This window comes from Ammospiza caudacuta, chromosome 13, assembly GCF_027887145.1.
Source record: "Ammospiza caudacuta isolate bAmmCau1 chromosome 13, bAmmCau1.pri, whole genome shotgun sequence".
Classification (NCBI taxonomy): domain Eukaryota; kingdom Metazoa; phylum Chordata; class Aves; order Passeriformes; family Passerellidae; genus Ammospiza; species Ammospiza caudacuta.
In genome coordinates this window covers 8,817,377-8,842,014 of record NC_080605.1, presented here as the reverse complement: position 1 = coordinate 8,842,014, position 24,638 = coordinate 8,817,377, and the positions used below count along the sequence as shown (strand labels likewise).

Genomic DNA, 24,638 nt, shown 5'->3' with positions numbered 1-24,638 from the left:
GACATTTTGATTTACAGAAAAAAATGTAACTCAGCCCTTCTCTTTGCACCTTCCAAACTTCCAGCAGAAGTTTAGGAAACTATCCTTAAGTATGAATAATGTAGAGCTGATATTTATCATGCAAATATCAATTCTAACTCACATCTGGGTTAGTTCAAGCATTATTAACTTACCAATTCTATAGTAATGATTTAATTTGTCCCACAGAGTTTCCCCCTCTGGCTTTGGGAGGTTAATACATTTAAGTGGCTCATAAATTGAACCTAAAATAAGAAGAAAAAAGAATACCAAAATCAAGATCAGAATGAGTTTCATAATTGTAATATTGCTAAAAATTACTGTGATAAGGCATTTCTTCATGTTTGTTATTCAAGAGCACAATTTATCAAATTTCAATTGAAATAGAAAAGTTGTTATCTCTACAGTCTCAGAGAATTTTTTTTTACACTACTGTCTACAAACCAGACCTCCACCTGTATCTCCAGCGCCTTGCAGATACAGCAAATGCTACATAAGTGTAGAATTAATTATTGAAGACAACTATTAAATGTTGAGAATTTTCTATGAACATTTTCTTAGAACTTAAGTATGTTACAGAGAAAATTCCAGAAGATAAGTAGGAAAACAGAAGAGGGACAAAAGTAGACCATATTCAATTCTTACTGCCCTACCTGCCTTCTAAATTGTGAAGGTGTTCAACACCCTCAGTGTTTCACCTACCCAACCCTGTTTGCACCCACCAGCCAGCCCAGCTGATTCATGTCAGTACAGGGATTGGCTTGTTCCCACATGCTGCTAAAGCTTAAACAAGTTATCCAACAGATAAAGCCCTCAAGTCACCTATATTCCAGAGAAATCCAATGCTATCAAATCCCCATCTTTCATTCTCACTACTTCCCTATCTGCACCTGAAAAGTCACTTTACTGAGAGCTGAGATGAGCTACCCATTCCAAATTATTGGGGTGAACCATTTCCAACTTCTGATTTCAGAGTAATCCTGCTCTCCCCCACAAATCACTCAGGATTTATTCAGTGTTCTGGATGGCAGGATCCCCACAAGAGCCATGTGCTAACAGAAGAATGAGAATTTCCCTTCCCAGCCTGCACCCTGCCCTTTGGGACAGCTCAGGGGATGCAGTGCCAGGGCAGCCCAGCCAGCCAAGCAGTTCTGGCAGGACACAGCCAGTGCTCCTTTTCACAGAGCCTCCCTGGCAATCCCAGCACCCTCCCAGGCATCAGACTCGTGACTGTCCATATACAGGACTCTCAGCCCAGGAAATGAAAAAACAAAATGAAGAAAAAGAAAAGTGTTCAAGAAACAAGCGGATGTGGGACTCAGTGCCCTGCCCAGTTGCCAAGATGGTGTTTGGTCAAATGTTGGAGTTGATGACCTCAGAGGTCCTTTCCAACCTAACTGGGATGCGTGCAGAATGGTGACAGAGCTTCATGAATCAAGTCCTTTGGGGGAGAATGAAAATGTGTAGCCATTCAAGATTGCAAACCTCACCCCAAGTTAGACTGCCTTGGCTTTGCCAGCACAGCAGAGAAAAAACCCCATCCCTCCCCAGGCAGGGCCCTGGGTGCCAGCTCTGCTTGGATGTCCTGGCGATGCTTCCCAACCCATGTGAGCTTCCCAACCCATCTGAGCTGCCCCTCCAGCCTTTCCTCCTTGGGAAAGGTTAAATGAGAAATAAACACCTGCATGTAGGAAAGGGCCTGAAAGGGAAGCACAGAGAGCCCAGTGTATTTAAACTGCCTTAAAAAACAAAGGCAAAAGAAATGAAATTGTTCTGTAATGGAAAATAAAAACTTGCAACATATCACAGCTTTTGTATCTTCTATTAAAATAAATAAATAAATAAATAAATAAATAATGAACATTCTGAACCAATTTAAATCCATTTTTGAAGCTATTTTGCTTTCCTACTTCTTTTAGCCTATGAATCCCTGTCCATGAAATGATTAATAATTTATACAATTAATTACTGTTACACAATTAATTCAGTTATCTTGCAAAAGCACACAATACAGTGAGCTGCAGTAACTGTAATCTTGTACAGTGTTGTAGTGAAAGCACAGAATAGACAAAAGAAAAAAATCTTCATAAAGAGCAGCAATTTTATGAGAAATTCATTTAGAAATTTTCAAAGGCAAAATAAAGTTTCTAACTCTTGGATTAGCTGACTGAATACCACATGCATATCCACCATTGTTTGTGTGTGAAACAGGTTCAGAACGTTCACCTCCTGCAGGCTGCCCACCCCAGTGTGGCACCAGGACACACAGGCACACACACACAAGTCAAAAGGTCCTGAACTAAAATTGTTTTCATTTAAATACTCACCAGACAAACTGTGACCCTCTGTGGCCAACAGAGAAACAAAACAAAGGTATCAAGAACAAAAAGCAAGCATATTCTTCTATTTCAGAGCATTCAAAGATTTCAACTTAGTGCAGAAAGAAGATTAAACAGAACAGAAAGCATGAAAATGTCAAAATGTCACTACAAATTACATTATTCTAGATGTTTGAAACTTTAATACAAATATAGTAAAACAGAGTAGAGTGCTGATGGAACAGAAAGGGGAACAGAATTCAAAGTTTGAAAAACTGACAAAAAATAGTTTTAAACTTTTGAGTATTCCCTAAAATTACTCCTACTATAAGGAGAAGAACTTGTTTAAATCAGTTTTTCACATATTCTTCATTAATTCCTTATTAGCATCTATATAGTTTATGTTTTGCTTGGCTGTTACAGCATTCTCCTGGAGAAATCATGTGGTAAATTGCATTTCATTATTGCCACAACCTAATCAAAGCAAGGAACAGTCAGGACAAACACGAAGCTGCTCCTTCCTTGAGCTTTTGGAGAGAGCCCATAACAGAGGAAGCTATTTTAAGGATGGCTAAAAAAAGCCTGACTCCAGTCTCATCTAAAATCTATTTGAGCTCATTTCAGCAAGATAAAAACCTGTCACAGAAAGCTATTTTCAATTACATATTTAAAATCAATTTTCAAACAAAAAAAAAGTAAAATTAAAGAGATGACAACAGCAAGACTGCAGCACTCTAAACATAACAGAGTGACATTTGCAAATGGGACCCTGGAGGTCTCACTTTGTACAGCAGCATTCAGAAGAAACAGTGAGGACATCAATTTTAAATACTGTTTTTCATAAATACATCACTTTGTTATAACCATACAGTGGGAGTTTTATTTTAGGCAAACAAGTAGGTATGCTAGGAGTAACACAAAAACCTGTTCTGTTGATTTACTAGTTTGTCTGCTGTCTAGGGGTGTAACAACCCCATCCAACATTTAAATAGGTTATTTGGGAATTCAGCTTTTCTTCCTACAAAGAATGAAGTGTGCCCATTATTTCCTTACACCACAAGAGCATTGCTGCAGGCAGTACCTACTTCACAATCAGTAAAAAACTGACCAAAAATCCCAGTGTCACTTTCTGGGTTAATATAAATAATGTCTGATAAGAGAACACTCAAAGTCTTGATCCCAAGTCCAATTAAATCCCTTTTGTCGTCAGACATTGCACTGACTAAATGCCTATATTCCTAATCTGAAGGAAAAATAATCCCCTTTCATTTCCCACCATTTACAGGTCCAAGAGTAATATGATTTCAACTCTCTTCAAGTTGATTCATCACTAAAAATGATAGAGATTCCTTTCAAAGTAATAGAGAACAGGAAGAAATTTCAATTCTATGTACAACCTCTGGATACTGAATAAACTGTGTCATCCTGATGCTAATTTCCCATCCCCCTCATTTTTATTCCAGTTACACCTGAGATCAGCATTAACTGCTCTTCAGGGAAGAGATATGAACTGCCCAGATGTTTGGATTCAGAAGCTATGGCCAAAATGGCTTTAAAACAGCTCTGTTCCAAATTTGTATATATGGAAGCTTTGGACACACACACATCCTTGGAGATGGCAGTAATTGTGCAAATTAAAGAAAAATAGGGATTAGAATGGAATTCTGCACTGAGTCTATGGATAAAGATTTGCATATTTCAACAAGGACAGTTTATTCAAATCTTTCAAAGTACAGAATTAATATAAACAAACACTTCCAGAAAGCTAATCCCACACAAATGGAAGCAACATGGCAAGAAATTTACTTCTAATATTTCACATGCCAGAATAAGAAAAGAAAACATTGCTTTGCATAATTCTATCAGGCCAGGCCAAAAGAAAAAAGCTGAGAACACAAGATTTCTTTGTATATTTGATAAGAATGAAAACTGATCACAGGCTCTGATGTGACATTAGGTCTGGACATAATCTAACACTTGAGACAGAGGCAAGCCCTGGAGCTCAGATCCCTGTAACTTTCATTACCCAGTAAGGGCAGTGGCAGCTTCACCTTACAGAAGGCACTGGGACCAAAGAGGATTTGATTTCTACTCACAGCAAAGTTTAAGAAAAGATATCCCAAGGGGATTTTAATCACTACATACAGGAGGAAACCATGATCTCATAGTTGATCCTGCTTTGAGCAAGAGGCTGGTGTAGGTGACATCCTGAGAACCCTTCCAGACTGAACTGTTCTACAAACCAGGGTAAGGAAACACCAGGAGAGGGCTTGGAGAGGCAGACAGAAAAGGTATTAAAGTATTCCTCTACCTGAATACACAGCAGAAGTAAGCAAAAAGTCATAAACCTTGGTTGAGTGACAATTACACATTAATAAAAATGAGTAAAATCTTGTAATAGTTTAATTTAAATAACATTAAAGAGAAAAGCTTTAAAACTATAATTGATCAAGAAAAATCACATGTTACACTGTGCAAGTAATTCAGTTAGTGTTTCACAGAGTCACGGAACATCCTGAGCTGGAAGGGACCCACAAGGACTGTCAAGGTCCAGCTGCTGGCCCTGCACAGAGCAAGCCCAGGATGGCACCCTGTGCCTGAGAGCATTGTCCAGACCTTCCTGAGCTCTGTCAGGTTGGGTGCTGTGCCCACTGTCCTGGGGAGCCTGTTCCAGTGCCCAGCCACCCCCTGGGTGAAGAACCTTTTCCTGATATCCAACCTAACCCTCCCCTAACACAGCTCCAACCATTTCTTCACTGATCACCACAGGGGAAAAAGAAAAAAATACACACCAATTTATTCTGTCCTTTCTCTATTTCCTACTCATCCAAAGGCAGCTCTTTGTCAAGTATATTGCACTTAATGGAAACTATGATTTCAGGATTTACAGTAACAAACAACAAAACCAACAAAAGCTACTAAACACCAGAAATAAAATCCTGACCATCATGCAAGTACACAGGAGCTTCACACAACCAAAATGCCAAAGTCTACCACACAAGCCTTGTAAATGCTACAAGCAAGGCTGGAAACCACTCAGGATATGCAAGGCAGGCATTGTAATTTCTGAGAATTCAAAACAATAGGTGTCAAAACTATTAAAAATGTTTATTTTGCATCATAAAGGAGAAACATCAAAGATCTTTGCAAGAATTAGGAAAGAGTAATTTTTCTTTAAAGCTGTCAACACATGACATTTTTTGATGGGTCAGAGAGGCACAACTGAAAAGCCACAGGAAGGGCAGGGGAGTCCAAGCCACCCAGTTGTGTTGCCTTAAACTTGTTCTCCTACTGAGTTTCAGCAAAGACTACCCAAGAGTTTCCCCCATCACAGAGTGTCACATATGGATACACCTCATCCCAAACTCCCTTCAAAACACTCAGGAATGGCCTTGACAGCTTCATATATTCCAGCTTCTGCTGCACCTGAGGAGAAGCTGTGCCAGGGGGCTTTACTTTGCTTCCACTTAATTTCCAAATGTCCAACTTTGTAACCAGTGACTGACTGACTGGAAATTTTACTTCTCTCTAAACTTGTCACGCTGGGGTTTTTTAGGAGTCAATTACAAACAGCATTCCTAATGCACCTTTTACATGACTGTCATCTTAAAAGAGAAATTGGAGGTCAGAGGTGGTTGCACTGAGGGATACTGACAGGAACACTAAACAAACAAAGCAGGAAGATTTGATAGTAGATTTCAATCTAAGTAGATTACAATTGTCAGAAATTTTTACTGAAAGAGTTCAAATTTTTAAGTTTTATTGTACAGTACTAAAGAGCTACTAACACAGAACACTGCATGAAACAAAACATACAATTATTTTTTGTTGAATTAAATAGCCACAAACAAAAACAAAACACAGAACTGCACACTTACCAAATTTTAAAAAAGCATGCGCAGAGGAGGCTCTGTCATCATCCAAACTGGCCATTTCAAATTGGTGCAGCTAATCACAAACGGCTCAGGCTAAGCTACAGCCATTTTCAAAACTGTTTAGTAAATGTTAAAGGCAATCAGCATTAAATTAAGTGAAAGCAATGTTAGTGGAGTTATTAACACAACACAGTGCACAGCACAAACTTTCATTACATCTTATGTTTCTTTCTTCTACACTGACCTCTTGATTTTATTTTGTTTTACTTCCATAAAACTTAGTAGTTTACTCCTTCTGAGTGAAAGGACACAGTTTACAAAAAAATCCATCTTTTGGATATTGACATGAGCTCCCTTATTCAATAGGGAATTAGCTACAAACACCAAAAGGTGATTAATACCATCTGATATATTTCTAGATGAAATAAAGATACTGATTTAACTAGTGCACACTAAAGTGTTAAGGAACAATGATAAGGAGCTAAAACTGCTTATGCACAGTGCTGCTTTCATCCCATGTGAAATCTACACCAGGATGTTTCCTGCAGTCATACACATTACTTATGCACTGGATATCTCAGTTATTGGGGGTAGGACATCTTCCACTTTAGGAAAAACATGTCTGCAATTATGATAACAAGTTTTTCCAAATCTTTAAAGTTTATTTTTTTAAAGTAAGAAAAATTTTGTGGGCTTTTAACTAATTAACTACTACATTTAGAATCTGCTCCTAATCAGAGTAGCAACAAATGAAACAGTATTTTATTGCTTCAGGAAGGGAAATGAAAATTTCTGAATAAAATTTGGTTTTACTGGAAAAAAGTAATTCATCATTTAATACACATAAACATGAGGATACAAATTCCCTCCTACAGGATTTGAATCTTACATGATCCATTGCTGCAGGCTATAAAACATGAGTCACTGGTGCATTTCAGGCACGTGTGTCTATACTCCACATTTACTACATCTTACTCCAAAAAGCACACTAGTAAAAAAAACCCAAATCAAACAAAATAGTGCTGTCTGTGAGCTGGGACTCCAGCACAGGCCTCAGCCAAACCAGGAACATGTGGGGGACTTTCACTCACGTTCTATGACAATCCCAACCACGTCTCCTTCTGACAGGGCCAGGAAGGAAGAAAAAAGCCCTGAAGCTATACAAATTTCAACATAAAGATGCAGCAGTAAACTTGAAATGTAAGAACATTATTCTTATTTTTAGCTATGAATGTTACCTGAAAGATATTTAATAAAATTTGATTTTTAAATCAACTCTTTAATCAGAAAAACTTTTCAACTAAAAATAACGTTTATTTCTTGACCAAATTTATTCAGTTGTTATGTAAAATGCCATGAACAAATCTCTAGACAATGGGAAAGATGGAAGTGAACTACAACCTGTCATTGCTCAGAATACAATTCTTTATACATGTAACAAAAAAGTAACAGGCAGCAGCAGCAAAGAAAACGAGAAGTGTTTGAAACCATCAAACACCTTCTGCAGGCAGGCTTGACCCTGCAGAGGATTCCCTTAGCCCTGCTCTCCCTGAGGGCTGACCCTGCAGGGGATCCCAAACCCGAGTGCTGACCCTGCAGGGAGATCCCAAACCCGAGTGCTCCCTGAGGGCTGACCCTGCAGGGGATCCCCAAACCCGAGTGCTGACCCTGCAGGGAGATCCCAAACCCGAGTGCTCCCTGAGGCTCGGGATTCCCGATCCGCCCGGGGCTGCACTGCCCGCCCCGGCCCTGCAGAGCCCCACGCTCCGTCTGTCAGTCACACTCCCGGCCCCGGTAATGGTAACCGGCCGCCAGTGACACCTCCTTCAGCGGGCAGTCCTCAGCGCGGGACTGCCAATCAGTCTATGCACAAACCGAACTTTTAAAGCCAAATTAATCGTACCAGACTTTAAACAATCAATTCTTTAGAGCCCTCGTAAAGCCCCGTTTTGGTCTCACAATGTCTGATCAGTTACTAGCAAAACAAAACTAACCAAACATGCAAATAAGCAACAACTGAGTGTTACAAGCATGTGTGGTGTATAAATAAACACAGGGATCTTCCCGAAAAGTTTTTCCGTTAGAACAACTAAACGCCTGCTATGACTGTACTTTACTTAAAAAAAAAAAAAAAAAACCCAAAAAAAAAAACCTACAAGTTTTTTGAAGTTTAGAAATTCAGGCTAACTCAGCAAACATCACCCTTTGGTTTAGGCCAGAACGAGCTGCCCCACGCTCAGAACACGGAATTGCCACGCTGTATAGCAGTTACCTTTAGCTAAGAGAAACCTGCCAAGAGCTGGGACTTTCCCCTAAACACTGCATCTGCTCCACAGCCGCAACACTTTATACAGCTGCGGTGCTGAACACGCTGCCTTTGCTACCGTGGGCACAGGTGGCACCTGAGGGCACCGGGGGCTGTGCCAGCCGAGGAGGGCTCGGGCGGGGCCGCCACCCCCAGCTGTCCCCTGCGCCCCTCAGGGCCCGGCCCGGCCGGGCACCGCCACCCGCGGTGGGGACGGGGAAACAGCCCCGGGCCGGGCCGGGAGCGGGGCGGTGAGTGACAGGAGGCACAGGGGTCCCCGGAGCTCCTCCCGGGCTAAGCCAAGAGGTCAGACCTGAGCGTTTGGAGCGAGCGCGCAGCTCCAGCATCTTCCAGCTCACATCAGCCATGTGAGTCGCCGCCATGGCGGAGCGGTCCCGGAGAGCACCGGGCGCGGGTGCGCGGCGCCGGGCGGGCCCTGCCTGGCTCCCGCCGTAAAGCGCTCGCGCAGGCTCCGCCGCCGCTGCCGCAAACCGCGGCCGCCGGGCCGGGCCCGCCCCGCTGCCGTCAGAGCGCGGGCGGGGCGAGGCCGTGCGCGATGGGGGCCCGCGGGCCGTGCCCGCCGCTGGCCCCGCTGCTGGCCCTGGCCCTGCTGGCCCTGGCGGGGCCCGCCCGAGCCCTGCAGAATGTGACCGCTCAGCTCTTCGGGCCCGAGGCCCGCGGGACCCTGGCGGCCTTCGGCGACTTCAACTCGGACAAGCAGACGGACCTGTTCGTGCTGCGCGGCGGTGAGTGCGGCGCCGCGGCGGGCCCGGGGGCTGCGGGGCACGGGCGGTGTTAGCTGGGCTCTCTGTCCCTCATCCAAGGGGGACAGCCGAAGGTGCTGCCACCCCCGGGGCTCGGCAGCCCGTGCGGGGTGATGGCAGGGCTGGGGCTGCGGGGCAGCGCTGCCGGTGCGAGATGCCCGGCCCGAGAGGGATGGGCTCGCCGGGCCCTGCAGTCCCTGCGGTCCCTGTGGCCTGTCCCTTCCTGGCTGCTCGTTCGCTCCCCGAGCTCGGCCCGAGTGCCGGGGCTGTGCTGCCAGGGCCGGCGCGGTGAGCGCAGCGTTGTTTGCAGGGTGAAATTGACACTTGTTTTGCTCCCAGGTATTTCCTGTGTGACATACGGTGTTCGGTTTGCACTAGAATGGTTCACATAGGGAGCATTTGTTTTTAAAGTTGAATTTCTGGTTGTGAAATAATGTAGACACTTCATCCTACAACTTGAATGGTCACAAATTGTTGTTTTGCTCCTGCTTTCACTCTAATTTTGGAAATAAAGATGAACATTTCGCAGATGTGAAGGAAAAATTGCACATTGTTCTACTCTGTCCATTAAAAGTTAAAGTGCCATGGTAGCTGTCACTTGCCACAGGTTTCTCTTCAGGCTTCAGATATGGGGAGACCTCAAATCAGGATTTATTTTCAGTGGTCAGTGTTATTTGCAGACATTAATCTTAGAATATTTTACTTTCTTGAAGAACATTAAGATAGTAAATTTATTCTCAGATTCACCTTTTTTTATTCCTTCCATCTCAGAAATTTTTTTCTGAGTAGCTTTGGTAAAGCATGAGTGATTTTCCCATCTAGTTGAGTTATTGAAATGCATGACTCCCTGGAAATGCTCCACTGGCTCATCTACTGAAAAAATGGTCAGACTTAAAATGAATGTCTATGATAAGAGATTTAATTTTTACTTTCTTATCTTTCAGATGAGTGTGTATAAAAATGGGAATAGTTATAAGTTTCAGGAATGAGATTTGTGATTTCTTTAGCAGCACTTGATAAATAATTTTCCTGTGTGGTACTTACTGTAAAAATCTGATTGAAATAACATAGTTATTCAAACATTATTTTTCATACCATAAGCCTTGGTGAAAAGTAACTACAGAATACTCTCAAAACAAAAGGTAGTAGTTCTAAATGGTGGCATTTATGGCAGCCAGTTGTAAACAGCATGAGCAGATGAGCACTGGAGATGACATGAGACTTTGAGGAACAGGAGTCTGTACAGCAGCCCTGTCCTAATAATCCTGACCCTTAATAAAGAAATGGGGATGATGCCTTGGACCTTTGGCTGGATATATATTATTTTTCTGATCTTGCCTTACTTCAGTTGAGTGAGAGTAATGTTCCCTATACTCAGATACAGAAAAGAAATTCAGATTGTGCTGATACCTTTGTAAGAAATAGTCAGCTCGCTGAATGTAAGGGATAGTCTGGATCCAGGAGCATCCCATTGCAAGGCTAATTCCAAAGTACCAGGCCTCTGGGTTTAGTCACTTTTTGAAACTCAGAATCTACAGATAAATGGAATTATGCATACACTTACCTGTCTGTGAGTCTGTGCCTGTAACAGCTCAGTGGGGAAGCTCGTGCTGGTTGCTTTTTCATGTACCAGCTCCTGGCTATGCTTGATGCCTCTGCTGGAAGTGAGTGAGCATTCCCTGTTCACCTGCTGCATTTCATTGGGGAATTTGGGAAATTTCTGTGCTGTTTATTTCATATATACATATATATGTGTGTGTGTGATATATGTCACACAGATACTCAGCCTGAAGACCTCTAATCTACATAATTGTTGTTTGTATGGAAACTGTTCCTGTTTTTTCACACTCTCCAATGCACTGATTTTTTCTTACTGTCCTCTTATCTCAAAAAGAATACAGAACTGCAAACAGCTTTTAGGATTGATTGTAGTGGCATAGTAATTCTCTTTTCTGTTCATGTAATAAATAATTTTTAATGGTTAATTTGCTTTGACTTGAGCACTGAGCTGAAATTTTTATATCTCTATCTTTAATGACCAAAAAAATCTCATTTCTCAGTGTTGCAGCTAACTTGGAACCTGATATGTGTAAAAACACATTTCCTTTTTCATCCTAGTCATTACTTTACCAAGTAACCAGTAAAAAGGCAGGTGAGAGTGAGAGGTGTGAAATGGGAACTCAGGTTCAGCAGGCAGCCCCAGGTGAGCTGTCCCCAGCTGAGGCAGCCCCAGGCTCCCAGCCCTGGCCTGTGCCAGCCTTTCCCTGCCCCAGGAGCGTGGCTGCAGCTCAGGCAGTGTCACTCTGGCCTGAGCTGGCCTCTCTGAAAGGGCTCCTGGTCATTTGCTCATCTGGTGCTGGATTCTCCTTCTCCTCAAGAGGTTTGTAGCAGGAGCCTTGTGTTCCCTGCTATTTCCCAGCTCTGAACTCTGCCACAAAACAATACTCTAAAAAAGTACTGTGGTAGCTCAAGTTTGGAGCCTTAGAATTATTCGTTAATAGAGAATGATTTTGTGGTGCTGGAGGTGGGTTTATTGGAGAATGAAGCAAAGAAAAAATACTATTGTGGCACTGTGAGCTATGTTTTACTTACAGAGGTGTGTGTGTGTTTTGTGGTTTACAGACTAAAAATTTTTATTTCATCACTGAAGTTGAAATTCTTCCTTTCCTCCCTGAATTTCAGTTATTTCTGCAACATAAAATATGGGCTTTTATTTAGATTATCCTGAAATAATGAAACGATACTTATATCATTGCCTCTAGATGGGGAGATGCTGCAGGGAACCAAGTAAATTCTGAGTTTCCTTTAAAGTGCTTTGGACAGCTGACATGGGAAAGCAGTATCAGATCCTGCTATGTGAGACATACTATTAAAAGAATTAATTTGAGTTAGACTTTAAGCTTTAATTAGTTTTGTGGAGCTGCTGCCTATTACTTTTCCATGTGTAATATTTCTTAATTCATTACAGAAAGTTTTATTTTAAGCAATATGATAAAAATAACAGAGGGAAAGTTCTAACACTAAACCCCCAAAGAAGATTTGTGATATTAGCATTCCTTTAAGATGCAACTGACTTTGTGTTGAAGAAGTGCTCCTTTTGTCTCCTTTTGGATGAGGAGGAAGTAGTGGTATGAGATGTCTTTGAAAGTTCTTGCTGCTGTGGGGAATGGTCATTTGTGGCAGTTGTTTAAATGTTGGGTTTGTATATAAGCCATTTCCAGTCTTCCTCTGTTGCTCATGATCTGTTTGCCTTGGCAGGAAATGAGCTGGTGATTTTTTTGGCTGACCAGAAGGAGCCCTACTTTAAGCCCCGTGTTAAGCTACCAATGAAGTAAGTATGGCTGTTCAGTGTTTGCTTGGAAGGGCCTCTCTCCTCTCAGGGGGAGCTGCTGCACTTGTCTGTGCTCTTGTTGCCTCTTTGACTCATTGTTCACTTGTCATTCCAGCTCTGGTTCTTTGACCAACTTCCTGATCCATGCCCTGATGCACTTTTGTTTTGTTGGTCATATGACAGAGTCTATGGAGATGAGTTGTGTCATTCAAGTTGTTTACTAAAAAGTGTTACTTCCCAACCCTTATGGAATATTTATGGTTTAGGTTTTGTCCTCAAATTAGTATTTAAAGTACCCATATGTGAAATAGCTTTGCAGTTGATTTGGATTTTCTTGACTGTATTTCCTAGTGAGGTAAACTGTCATTCCGTGGCATACATAGGTCTTTGTGGTGGGCAGGTTTAGTATCAATGCCAAGACATGTTTTCAGGGAAATTCATGCATTTGCTGTAGTTACTAATGGAATCCAGCCAGTATCATCTGATTTAGAAGAGATATGAAAGGTGGTGTTCTGGTGTTTCTGTGTAGAGATGTTCCTCTGTCAAGTTTACATGTGGCCTTTAAAAAAACATCAGTTTTTAATAGATGTAAGCCAATCTGTTTATATGTGCATATACATATGTCTAGCTTCAATATCCTGTTATATTATTATGGCTATTGCTTAGGAATAATGCTTACCAATAGTATTATGTTTATTAAAAGTTAAAATGCCTTTATAGCTCAGCTTCATCTTCTGTACGCTACATATTTTTATTTTTCCTTATTCCCTCCTGTCTCGGAAGGAACTAATTTGTTTAATGCATTAGAAAGGATCTGCTTTTAATCCTTAATGTGACCTGTGTTTGTGTGTGTAAAGCAGAGTAGGTAAGCAAATAAAAAAAGATAGAACAAACAAAGGTAGGAAGGAATAGTAAGACCTGGCAGAAGGTAGGAGGAAATGGAATTGGCTTTAAAAATCCACCTGTGCCTGACTCCTGCTGTTTAAACAGCTCCTGTTGCCTTATGTTCTTGCTCTTGGAATGCAACCAGAAGATCCTGCTCTCTGAAACACATTTGGTTGACTGGTTCTAAACAAATGTGAGGATTTAATGAAGTGTAGATAGCATTAACAGGATATGGCTGAAGAATGTCTGATAGCTGAAGTTTGAAGTGTCAATTTCCTTAGACAGGGACAGCCGATCAGGTGCCTGATTTTGAGATACTTTTGCAATAGGTAAGGACTTATCCTTCAACAACCTGGTTTAGGATTAAGATTGCATTGGACCAACTAATAATAATAGGGCAAGCCTTTGACTACACAAGTGCTTTTTACATGCACACCTTTTTACCATTATTTGCATGTGGGGGCTTTTGTTTTTAATTCCAGATCCCTTGGTGTCACCATAACCAGTGTAGTTCCTGGAGATTATGATGGAGATTCCCAGATGGATGTGCTCCTCACTACCCAGGCCCCAAGTCATGGCAAAGATGAACTTTCAGTGTTTATTTTCTGGGGACACAACCAAACCTTGGGTGAGTTGCTGAGACTGGTTCTTAGTAAGATTGTTAGATTTCCTTATTCAAAGTATTGTTAAGAAGTTACAACTCATTTTTACAGTGTAATGATTGTTTTTAGCACTAAAATAGGGATTAGCAGCTATTCAGCTGCACACCCATATATTATCCTGCTGTTAAACTGTGTTCAATAATTAATGAAAGAGAACAATACTTGCAGTGTATTATGCAACAGATAGAACCAAACATTATTCTGATTTGGCAGTACCTATTAACTGAAGAGCTGCTTCTCATGGCTTCCCCATCATGCATGTCAGCTTCACAAAGACTATCTCAAAAAATTTATCTTCAGTTTAAAATGCACAGGGAACCTGCTGTGAACTTAAGTGCATCAGCTTTCAAAATCACATCCCTAAACCTACCACCAGTAATATAATATTTGTGTTAAACGAAATTCTTTAAAGACAGTGACACACTAAAGTGAGTATTGGAAGAAAGGTTTCTAGAGTCTCTATTGCTGAAAGTTTTCAAGACCTTTAGAATTGATTTTTTCAGGAGTCTCTTAGCTGTGTTCAAGTTGTAGCTGATTCTGTCTTGGGGTAGAGTTATGGATTGTGTGAACTCTTGAGGTCTCCTCTGTTTTCTGTTGACTTTGCTAGGAAAGGGTTTGGGGAGGAATTTAGGCTTTGAACAAGGACAGATAAGCAAAAGAAAATACTGTTTAATCTACAAAAACTACTGAAAAATAATCACTATTGTAAAGAACTGTGTCATGGCATAGTTACAGATGAGGCAAGTTTGCCTCAGACACCATTGCTTCTGGCTTTGATCAGAGCTGAAACAAGCAACCCAGAAACGTGCAGTGGATCAATATCAAGTGAATAGCAGGTATCTCTAGGATTGGGAAGAATATGAGGAGTTGAATTAGGTTATTCTGTTTTGTTTCAGAAAAAAACCCCAAGTGTTGGGGGAAACACAATGAGCTATGGGGCCTGGAGGAGGAGTCAGAGGTTAAAAATTCAGGCAGTGGTTGGTTTGTGCTGAGGCCACTGGCAAGGTATGGGGTGTCCCCTTGGGTAATAGGAGTGTGACACACAAGTCAGTAGGAGGGGACTGCTGTATGAAATGTGGAAATTGTAAAGACAAACATTGTGGAGAGAGGAGGGAAATGGGAATAATCTGGCAAGGAGTTTGGATTACAAGTACAAGTGAAGTCTAAGGTGATAACCTGATTGGAACTTAGTGCTCACTTCCCATTTAGAAAGTCTGCCTTGATTGCTTATTTCAAATACTCAGTGTGTATAATTAAGAATGATATTTAAACAGAAGTCTACCATACAATGAATGTTAAACTTCTAGCCTGTCTTTATCCCAACTGTTTCAGTTTCCCTGTATTGAGTTTGTAATCAGTTTCCTCACTGAGTGATTGCAGTCATACACAGAAATAGGTTTCACTAAGATCTACTTGGAATAATTTGTTGAGGAGTTTGGTGGAGAGAGAAAAAGCCTGCAGTCTTTTAACTGTAACTCACCTTTCCTGCAAAATTTCAGGAAGCCATTTAGTTTTTTATATTAAGTGGTGCCTTTTTTTTTAATCATATGACAGATAGTTTTAAATAAATAGAAGAATTATGTCTTAGTTGCAAATGCAAATGTCAGAATATATTGGTAACTGAATCAAGTTAATATTTTCATTTTTCAGATCTTAACCATAAAACTGTGTTAAATAAGACTTTTCATGATGAGCCTCTAGTAATGGAGTAAGTATAACCTACTTTTATAGAAAACCACATTTATAATGGTGACTAAGAGCAACTTAAATATATTTTAATGCTAAAATTTGAAACATATGCTCATGTTCTTTATCTTTTAAGAACAGGGTGGTTTGTGTAATGTCAACTAATCCAACAAAAGATGATGAACCAAAATGGTTATCTTTACAATTCTCTCTGTTGTAAATTATATTATCCTGGCAATAGTAACTGCATGATCTTTTAATTTCTTTCATTCCAGTACTGTGAGTATTCATTAAAAAAGCCATTCATTTCTCAGTGAATTTTGTAAAGCAAAAACCTTACTGGCTTACCACAATGAGCAAATGTCCCTTTCACAACGTGCTTGCCTGTGTGTGAAATGCTGAACAAAAGTGGAGGGCAGTAGATCTGTAAGGAAGCACTGACAGACCTTTACAGCAGCTCAGACAGGAGCCAAAATTCAGAGCCACAGCTGAGAGTTCTGCACAGCCTTTGTGAAAATGTCCCAGTGCAGATGAGTTTGAGAACAGGTGGTTTGAACTCCTGTGGGGACTGAGGTGGCACTGACATTGTGTTCCATTTTCAGCTTCAATGGAGACTTGATTCCTGATGTGTTTGGTGTCACCAGTGACTCGAGTAAGCCACAGATCCTGCTGGGAGGGTAAGCTGAGGGCTCAGCATGGCTTTGGAACTTGGGCATTGTGTATTCACTTCCCATTAAAGTGTAGGATTTGTGTGTGACTCTTCTTGCTGTCCCTGGCAAACATTCAGTGACACTCTTCATCTGCTCTTTAAAGTGCTATTTTATAGTGTAAGTAGAAATTCCATGAGAGCTGAGAAAACAGAGCCACTGACACTAGACATCAGAAAGAGGAAAATTGACTCTTGGAACAATTAGTTCCTAGAAGTTATAGTCTAGTCCCATTTGTTTAGTACATTTTTGGTGTTTAGTATTATAATCTGTTATGGAACTTGTGCTGTATAAAAGCTGCTCTCAGGTTGATGATGCAAGAACTACTGAAATAGATCTTATAATGAAAGGGATGGCAAAAGAAAAATCTGCAGATGTTTGGGGTAAATTTAAAAAAACATTCTCATCTGTCTGGGAAATGATTTGTAATGGGAAGGTTGTGCACCATAGGAAATCAAAAGCACAGGAAGTGCAGGATGTAAAAGTATTGAACTAGATATATAAAGAAAATAAAGAGGAAGAGATTTCTGAAGTGGCGTAAAGCAGAGGTGACTAAGTAGCAGCACAAGTGTGCATACAAGTGATGTCTGTATCACATCCCTTGTGTTAAGGAATGCCTCAGGCCACTCATGAGCAGATAGAAGTTGACTGAAGCCTTATTAGATGAAATTGCAGCAAAGGGGACTAAGTTTCATGATTAAATTTCTGCTAGCCCTGAAATTTCTAGAATGGGCCCAGTTATCAAATACTGGAGTAAAAATAATGGCATACTTAAATGTTTAACAAGGACTGTGAAAATGGTTATTTTTAACTGTCTTGGTTAAGCTGAAATCAAAATATAACAAAAGATTGTCTCTACTGGCTCAGAAGAACCAGTCTGTAACCAAGTAATATAGAGTAGCAAAGTCTAGTATTGGGCAGGATGCCAAAGAACTTAAAGTCCATAATTTGAAAATAAAAAACCTTATACCTGTAGTTCCTGTCTCTTTTCCTTTCCTAGGTTAAATAACATTTGACTGTGTCAGTGGAAGCTGTGCCCTTCTTGGCAGTGTGCTTTTGTTCATTAATCCCAACTCGAATTGTATCACTATCCTTGTACTGGTGGCTTATGAAACAGATTTCAGGTTCACAAGGATGTTTCTGAGCACTTTGTAATGATTATATATTAAATAAATTGTATGAGCTCTTGAAGAAATGGAGAAGTGGGAAAGATTTGTTGCATTTTGTTGAAGAAATTCTTTCAGGACCTTTAAGATAAAAATAAAATTACTCATCAGAGCTCAAAATGAGACTGAGTGCTATAGGTAATAGCATAAGCCATGTCTTGTTCATGGAAAACAGCCTTGTCATCTGCTTAGAAAAGCACTTTTATATTTTAATCCAAAATATTTTAAGATTTATTCTAGAACTTTGACTAACTTCAATGGCAGTCTTCAAGACTGAATACATAGAAAAACCTAGAGAAAATAATTATTTCTTTTGGATTAAGGGATGCATTTTAACATTTCTAAGACTTGGTTATGATCTTTGGGAAGTAATCAGAATATTATTTATTTTCTTACCATAAATTAGTCAAGGAAGATAAGGACTTCAATAAAATGTATGTAATGTCACTGGAATAAATAAAGCAGCTCCCAACTAGTAGTAGTAATATTTGTACCTGCTGTTGTATAGTGCACATTGAGATTTTCCTGAGTGTTTTAGGTAAGGGTTCTGAAAGTCATATTGTGACTTTTGAAGGATTTGTTGCACTTCAAATCACTGCTAACAGGGAGGTGTGCTGGAATTTCAGCCATTTTTAGAACAGAAACCAGCAGGGCATGTGTATTTATAAATAAATAAATAAAAGTATCACCTGCTTGGGAAATTACATAATTAGCTAGTAGTCCATCGTAATGTGAAAGTTTAATTCATATGTTGATTTTTAGGTGAGCTGAAATAAAGTGTATTTTCATGCAGCAGGCATGAGCTGCTCTAGCAGCATGTGCTTACTTCTGCTCATGTTTATTAATCAGCAAGTAAATTCCAGAAGTACTTGCAGAAGTAAAGCTGCTTGGGGAAACTGAGGACAGGGATCAGTGTCTCAGGATCTGCGGTACAGGAGCCTTGGCACTAACTATAACTTTGTGGCTAGTGACACTGTTCTGTGCAAAACAAAAAAAGTTGCTTTAGAAAATTAATAAAATGGAACTCACAGAATCTTTCAAGCAATTCCTGGAGTTACTGGGTATATTGTAAGCTAAACATGAATTTTGTTTTAGCATTGGGAGAACATGCTTTCTGTCCCATTTTTATTTAAAGTTTCACTGTTTTTTAAGCTGTATTATCATGATTAACAGTCCCTACACATTGATGAAATGTATTTTTATTCTTGTCTGTAGGAACTTGTCATGGCATCCTGCACTGGAAACTCAAAGTAAAATGTATATACCACACTCCCATGCCTTTATAGATTTAAATAATGACTTCACTGCTGGTAAGTCATAGAAGTGTTAGAAATCATCCTAAAAATAATTATCACTAAGTGTCAATGTCATGTGTTGCAGCTTCCTTCAGTAATTATATGATTTTGCTACTTCTGATTCGGGTTTTCCAGTTACTTAATTTTAAAATCTATGATTTGAAAATTCTGGGTTTTAAAAAACAACTTTTAAAATAAATGTCCTAATAGCATTTGCTACTTCTTGATGATAATCATAACTGCTGCATGTTCTGAATGATGTCGTGTTCACCCTTAAAGTGTTGTTTGCTGCTCTTCACAATTCTGTACTCTAGTACAACTGCTGTGGCAACTGCTGCAGGGCTGCAGTTTTTCATTTGAGTATGGAAATAGGTAGTTTGATTCAGCAGAAGGTTTTTAAGACTGGACTTAAAATTTGCTTTCAGGATTTCATTATGGCTTCAGTCTATTATGTTGTAGTTAATTCTATCACTGATAGAACTAACTGTGTTCTCCCTTTATTTTGTTGGGGTATTTTGTCAACGTGATTCAGTTACCATGGTGAATCTGTTCATCATTTCCATACCTGGCTCATATTTCCAAGCACATTTAAATATTGTGATAAACTTAATTTCTTCACACACTAAATTAATTCTGAAGTGCTTTATCTTCTGCTAGATGTGCAGTGTACATCAATTCATATATGGTAATTTTGGAAAGAGAGCTTATCTTTTTCCTGTTTAGTTGCATGGGAATGAGAGAGGAATGATTCCATAAATTTAATTAAGATGCTTATAAATGTTGGGGATTAAGTTAATTGCTTTAGTATGCAGTCAAACCTTAATATCCAGTTCTGGCACATTGCTATGTGAAGCTGTCAAGTGGAAATTCCAACTAGAAAATTAAATATATGGTTGCTTACCGTAATCAGTGTCATGTAATAACCAGTTCTAACACACTTAGCTCTAGAAGCCTTCTGGAATTTTTTTTTAGTGGCATAAACAGCATAGATGAGCATTCCAGGTAGCATTTTAAGTGGAGTACATTGAAATCTAAACTCAGAGGTGAGTAAAGGTAAGAAGTCTAAGATCCTTACATTGATCGGTCACACACTGATCAATTTTTCAGGGTTTTTGACAGCTGCCAGACTAAAGAATGTTCCAAGAGTTCTGGTTAGTGCTGCTGCTGTGGAAGCTTCTCTATTAAACAGAAATGAGAGTCAGGATCTTTGTGTGGGTAGTGCTGGGAGCTTTTATAGAGTCACATCTATTTTTATATCTCAAGATGGGAGTAGAAGCTCCTGTGAAGCTCTTCCCATAAAGATCCTGACTTTTATTTTCTTGTAGCAGCAAGGCTGTGACACCTCAAGCTGAGGATCTATGTTAGGGTGTTAATGTTTAGTGCTGTGGGAAGTGTTTGTAACAGGAACCTGGGGAAAATTGTAAGGAAAATAATTCATCCTGACAAGAAAACTGGAGAAACTATTGCAGTATTATTATTTTTTTAAGTAATGTTTTACTTCTAAGGTGGGAATGATAATTTTTTTTACCGTCCCTATGAAGATGGAACTAACCAAAAATAATGCTGAAAAATAGTATCAGTATATCTGATATTTCATGACTGATGTGTTTTTCCTGCCAAAATGAAAAGTTGCCAGTTTTCTAGTCCTGCCTGTGCATTTGTGGCAGTTCCCTGACATCAGCTCTAGTAACTGCTTGGAACTGGGGCTGCTGAGGAGCACAGTTCATTGTCACTGGAGTTAAGTTGATCCAACTCCCTATGCAGGATTGTCAGAGCAGATGTAAGCACAGGGGAAAGGTTGACTCCTCTTTTAGTAGCAGCAGTTGTATGCTGCCTTTAACCAAGCATGAAATTGTACCTTGAATCTCACTGTGCCTCTTCCAGAAAATACCTGTGCAGTGTTCTCACCACGTCTGCTCTAATTGTGTGTCTGTACAGGGCTGGGAAGTGACTCACAGGCAGTCATCAAAGCAGTCAGGTGATAGAAATTCAGGGGGAAAAGGGCAAAACAACAGGAGCTGGAAGTGTGTGCAGGACTGGTGGGAATGCCCTGGGGCAGGCAGGGCACAGCAGGGCTGGGTGCCAGTGTTTGGGGAGGGGAGAGTTTGTGACTCAGAGCTCACCCACACAGCCACTCTGCAGTGGGAGCAAAGCCTCATCAGGAGCAGGGCTGCTGCACGTTAGAATTGTATTAATTAAAAAGGAGGCATTCACAAGATGCAGGGGAATAATCTGCCTGCTGAAATCATGTGGCCCAAAACACTTAATAATCATGGGATTTGATGCTGCTGTGGGATTTTTGGACTGAAATATTCAGGCTGTTTACTCACAGGCAATGCTACTGTTCATGATTATAAGAATATAATTGCACCTAAAATTGATGGAGTGATTTTTGTTTACAAATAGATCACCAGGACATGCCATTTTACTTACTCTCCATAGGGTTTTTTTGCAGGTATTTTCAAGGTTTTTTTAATATTCTGCAATATTTTGGCACTCTTTGTATTCTGTAACAGATGCAGCCAATTTGATGATTTTTAGCTGGGCTATTTTTGGCAACTCTATCATTATAAACAGCTTAGGAGATTTAAAGTGTGCTTGACATAAAACAAAAAATCCTCTCTGGGCTGAGAAGCTTTTTGCTAGTTTATTGCCTAACCTGTTTTCAACCTGCTGATATTAAACACTCAGAGCAGAGCTTTTAATTGCCACACTTCTCATGCTCTGGGTGAAATGAAGTTGAATTGTTATGATTTCATTATAGGAGAATTTGCTCATAAAGATGTGTTTAATCCCTGACAATGCTTCATGAAAGGCTAACAGTGTAAGGATTTTATAATCCAAAAATCCTCTAACCACAACAAAGATAATACTAATCTTTCTTGGTCAGAGATAAACTGGGCCATTTCAGAGAGTAATGCTGCTGCTGTTTTTAAAGAAAGCATCCTCATGCAGACGTCTCAGCTCCCTATAGTTACTAATTCAGTAAGGAATTCTGAGTTAGACCAGGAATTTCATTAAAACCATGCAAAAATTTGCAGTATAAAACCTTTACTAAAGGGTCTGTATGTGCTTAATGGATAAACTAAATAGCAAACTTTAAAGTATTTTTTTTGCATGCATATTAAGCATGTGTTGCTCCAGGGAGGAGTATCTGCTTCACAGAGAGGCTGAACTGGGAGGGATGTCTGGGAATGGGCTGGTCAGGCAGCTCCCATCACTGCCACTGCTGGGACAATGGTCCTGAGGCTGCAAGGTGAGGAGCAAATGTGCTGGCCCCTGGTAGAACAGGGCTGCTGGGTGTCTGGTAATTCATACTCACACTTGTCATTAGTTCTTTTTCACAGCTGGCTTAGGACAATAATCTCCAGCTAATAATAATAATAGGCTTGTGTGAACAGATTAACATTGGGTGTATTTTACGAAGCAGACAGTCCAGGTGAGCATTTCCAAAGAAGGATCATCAAGAGGCCTTTCTTAAAAATATCACAGTTGAAATTTTTAGGATAGTGATTATTTTGCTGTGTCATTTTTTTCTAATTAGACATCTTCATAACTTTTATTGTAAACATCCTACCATGTCAGGTATTCACTTAGTGCTAGTGCTCTCTTTTTAAACTTGGGGGGAAAAAAACCAGAATTATTAAACCATAGATTAGTTTGCATTCAGAAATACAAGTCTTCTACCAAGAAGTTAGGCCCTACAAACACTTTTAAAGTGCTCAAATACATGAGACAAGCTGCCTTGGACTGTGAGTCCCACTGTAACTTCATACTGTACATGTGTCACTGTATCCTTGAATGCTGTGAAAAATAGCTGATGTATTAAATACTCTGTGTGTCACTTGGATATGTGACTCCACAGCTTGGAAGTCCTGATCTCATGTTGAACACTAGCATGTGGTGTGTATAGTTGGAGATATTTCTGGAGCTGTTTATATAAAATGAAGGAAAAATCATAAATTTGGGTTTGGGAAAACTAAAATGGAAAAATCATTAGTCAGAAACAGCTTGCTGTAAGCTAATTGCTAGTCTCTTTACTGATTTCTGGTGTTAATTTTCTTATGTTGTTTTGCTTTGGGAATTTAGAAACCTAATGTACCAGAACGTTCACAATGTGTTTTCTTTTTGATTCCCACTTAGTTTAAATGTATAAATGTAGATAGTTTTCTTCTTGCAAACCAATCATTCAAATCACAGGTGATATTTCTGTTGTAGTCATTTAAATCTAGATTCTGAAAATAGTCTAATGCTCAATGTCAGATTCTCTGGTCATATTTTCAGTGAGTTTGCTCTTCATGGAAGCTGGTAGTCTCTCTGCAGCTCATATTACCAGCAGAGCTGATTTTCTGCAGTAGATCTGCATTTATTCACTATTCAAATCACTGGCACACAAAGTATCTGGTGGCATTTTAAAACTTGGGTGGGGCATGGGGGTGTGTCCATATATTTGAAGTTAATCTGTTCTCTCTGGTTCTGCCTCCTCCCTCACACTTCTGCCCAAGCAAGTATTCAGTAAAGCCATGTCACTGTGTCATTCTTTAACAGGTAAAAATTTTAAAATTTCTTATCAGAGTTTTAGCTCTGATAGCAGAGCTTACCTCTAAGTTTACTGCCGATAATAGAGGCAAAAAATGTATCATGTAAGATAGGATATATTTCAGAGGGCTTCAGTCTGTAAAGTTTGGTTTGTTTTTCATTAATTCTATTCCTTACGTGTTTGTTATATCTAATTAAAAATGTTTTGGATTATATGATCCCCTGTCACCCTCATTCCTCCACTTGCTCCTTCCCAGTGTTCAATCCCACAGGAAGTTCCAGCTCATAAAATCAAACCAGAGCTGGGTTTAGCTGCATCTCCTCCTGCTGATGGGACTGAGCTGCATTTGCCAGTGCCTTCTCTTACTCACAGCTTTCCTTGCAGAGAGAACCAGAGGATGGATAGAGATCATTAGAGAAAAGAAAGAGCTTTAGGTTTAACTTTTTTCCTAATCTTTCTAAAGGAGCCCATAATCTCTGCTATCTGCTTAGCAGATTTAATTTTAAAATTGCCATTATGAAGTGTCTCAAAAGCTATTCCTTTTGCAATTTTTAATTATATACTGATATAGTTATATACACTGGGGAGTTATATTTTTATGGTAATCAATAACTCAATACAGGTGAGAAATAAATTGGTTGTGCCCCAAATAGCATTTTGTTGAGAAAACATGAATGTGAAAATGGGTTCTGAAAGCACTCTTGAGGGGCATTATTTTTTGTTCCTTGAAACAATGTTGTTGCCCATATCTGAAAATAAAGAGCACTTTCTGTCTGAAAGCTCATGTTTAACAAGTACCACATGTAGAGAGTTTCTCTGCCTCAATAAAATACTTAGGAAAAGAAGCATGAAATTTGGAAGATTTTGTTTTCTGTTTTGATGTAGTAAAGAAATAAAACTGATTATATCTAACTTTTTTTTTATAAAATTAGGTTTGTGCATAGTAGAAGTATTGTACAATTAATATTGTGTCGTTACAATAAAAAAATTTTAAGTAATGTTTGGTTTTGAATACTTTTTTTCCTACCAGTGTTCAATCTGTAATGTAAATAAAGTTATCTTTTATTTTGCCTTGGGTTTTAGGGT

At 39.7% G+C, this 24,638-nt stretch overlaps 2 protein-coding genes across 4 annotated transcripts in view; one reads left to right on the top strand and one right to left on the bottom strand.

Moving 5' to 3' along the window:
• PHKB (phosphorylase kinase regulatory subunit beta) overlaps positions 1 to 8,953 on the bottom strand; it is a 66,420-nt gene extending 57,467 nt beyond the window's left edge. Inside the window, exons 1-2 of one of the 2 annotated variants that reach the window (XM_058813297.1) lie at positions 8,830 to 8,953; positions 174 to 263 (exon numbers count right to left, since the gene is read on the bottom strand). In XM_058813297.1, the coding sequence (XP_058669280.1) occupies positions 174 to 263; positions 8,830 to 8,899 (160 nt within the window). In that variant the 5' untranslated portion in view covers positions 8,900 to 8,953. Of the gene's footprint in view, positions 1 to 173; positions 264 to 6,214; positions 6,295 to 8,829 lie in introns of those variants that run through there. The other variant, XM_058813298.1, reaches the window with a different exon arrangement.
• A 79-nt stretch (positions 8,954 to 9,032) lies between these two features.
• Positions 9,033 to 24,638, top strand: part of ITFG1 (integrin alpha FG-GAP repeat containing 1) — a 70,101-nt gene continuing 54,495 nt past the window's right edge. For both annotated transcript variants that reach the window (XM_058813300.1, XM_058813299.1), the window contains exons 1-6: positions 9,033 to 9,262; positions 12,539 to 12,611; positions 13,979 to 14,124; positions 15,809 to 15,866; positions 16,447 to 16,521; positions 18,933 to 19,027. In XM_058813300.1, the coding sequence (XP_058669283.1) occupies positions 9,073 to 9,262; positions 12,539 to 12,611; positions 13,979 to 14,124; positions 15,809 to 15,866; positions 16,447 to 16,521; positions 18,933 to 19,027 (637 nt within the window). In that variant the 5' untranslated portion in view covers positions 9,033 to 9,072. The remainder of the gene's footprint in view (positions 9,263 to 12,538; positions 12,612 to 13,978; positions 14,125 to 15,808; positions 15,867 to 16,446; positions 16,522 to 18,932; positions 19,028 to 24,638) is intronic.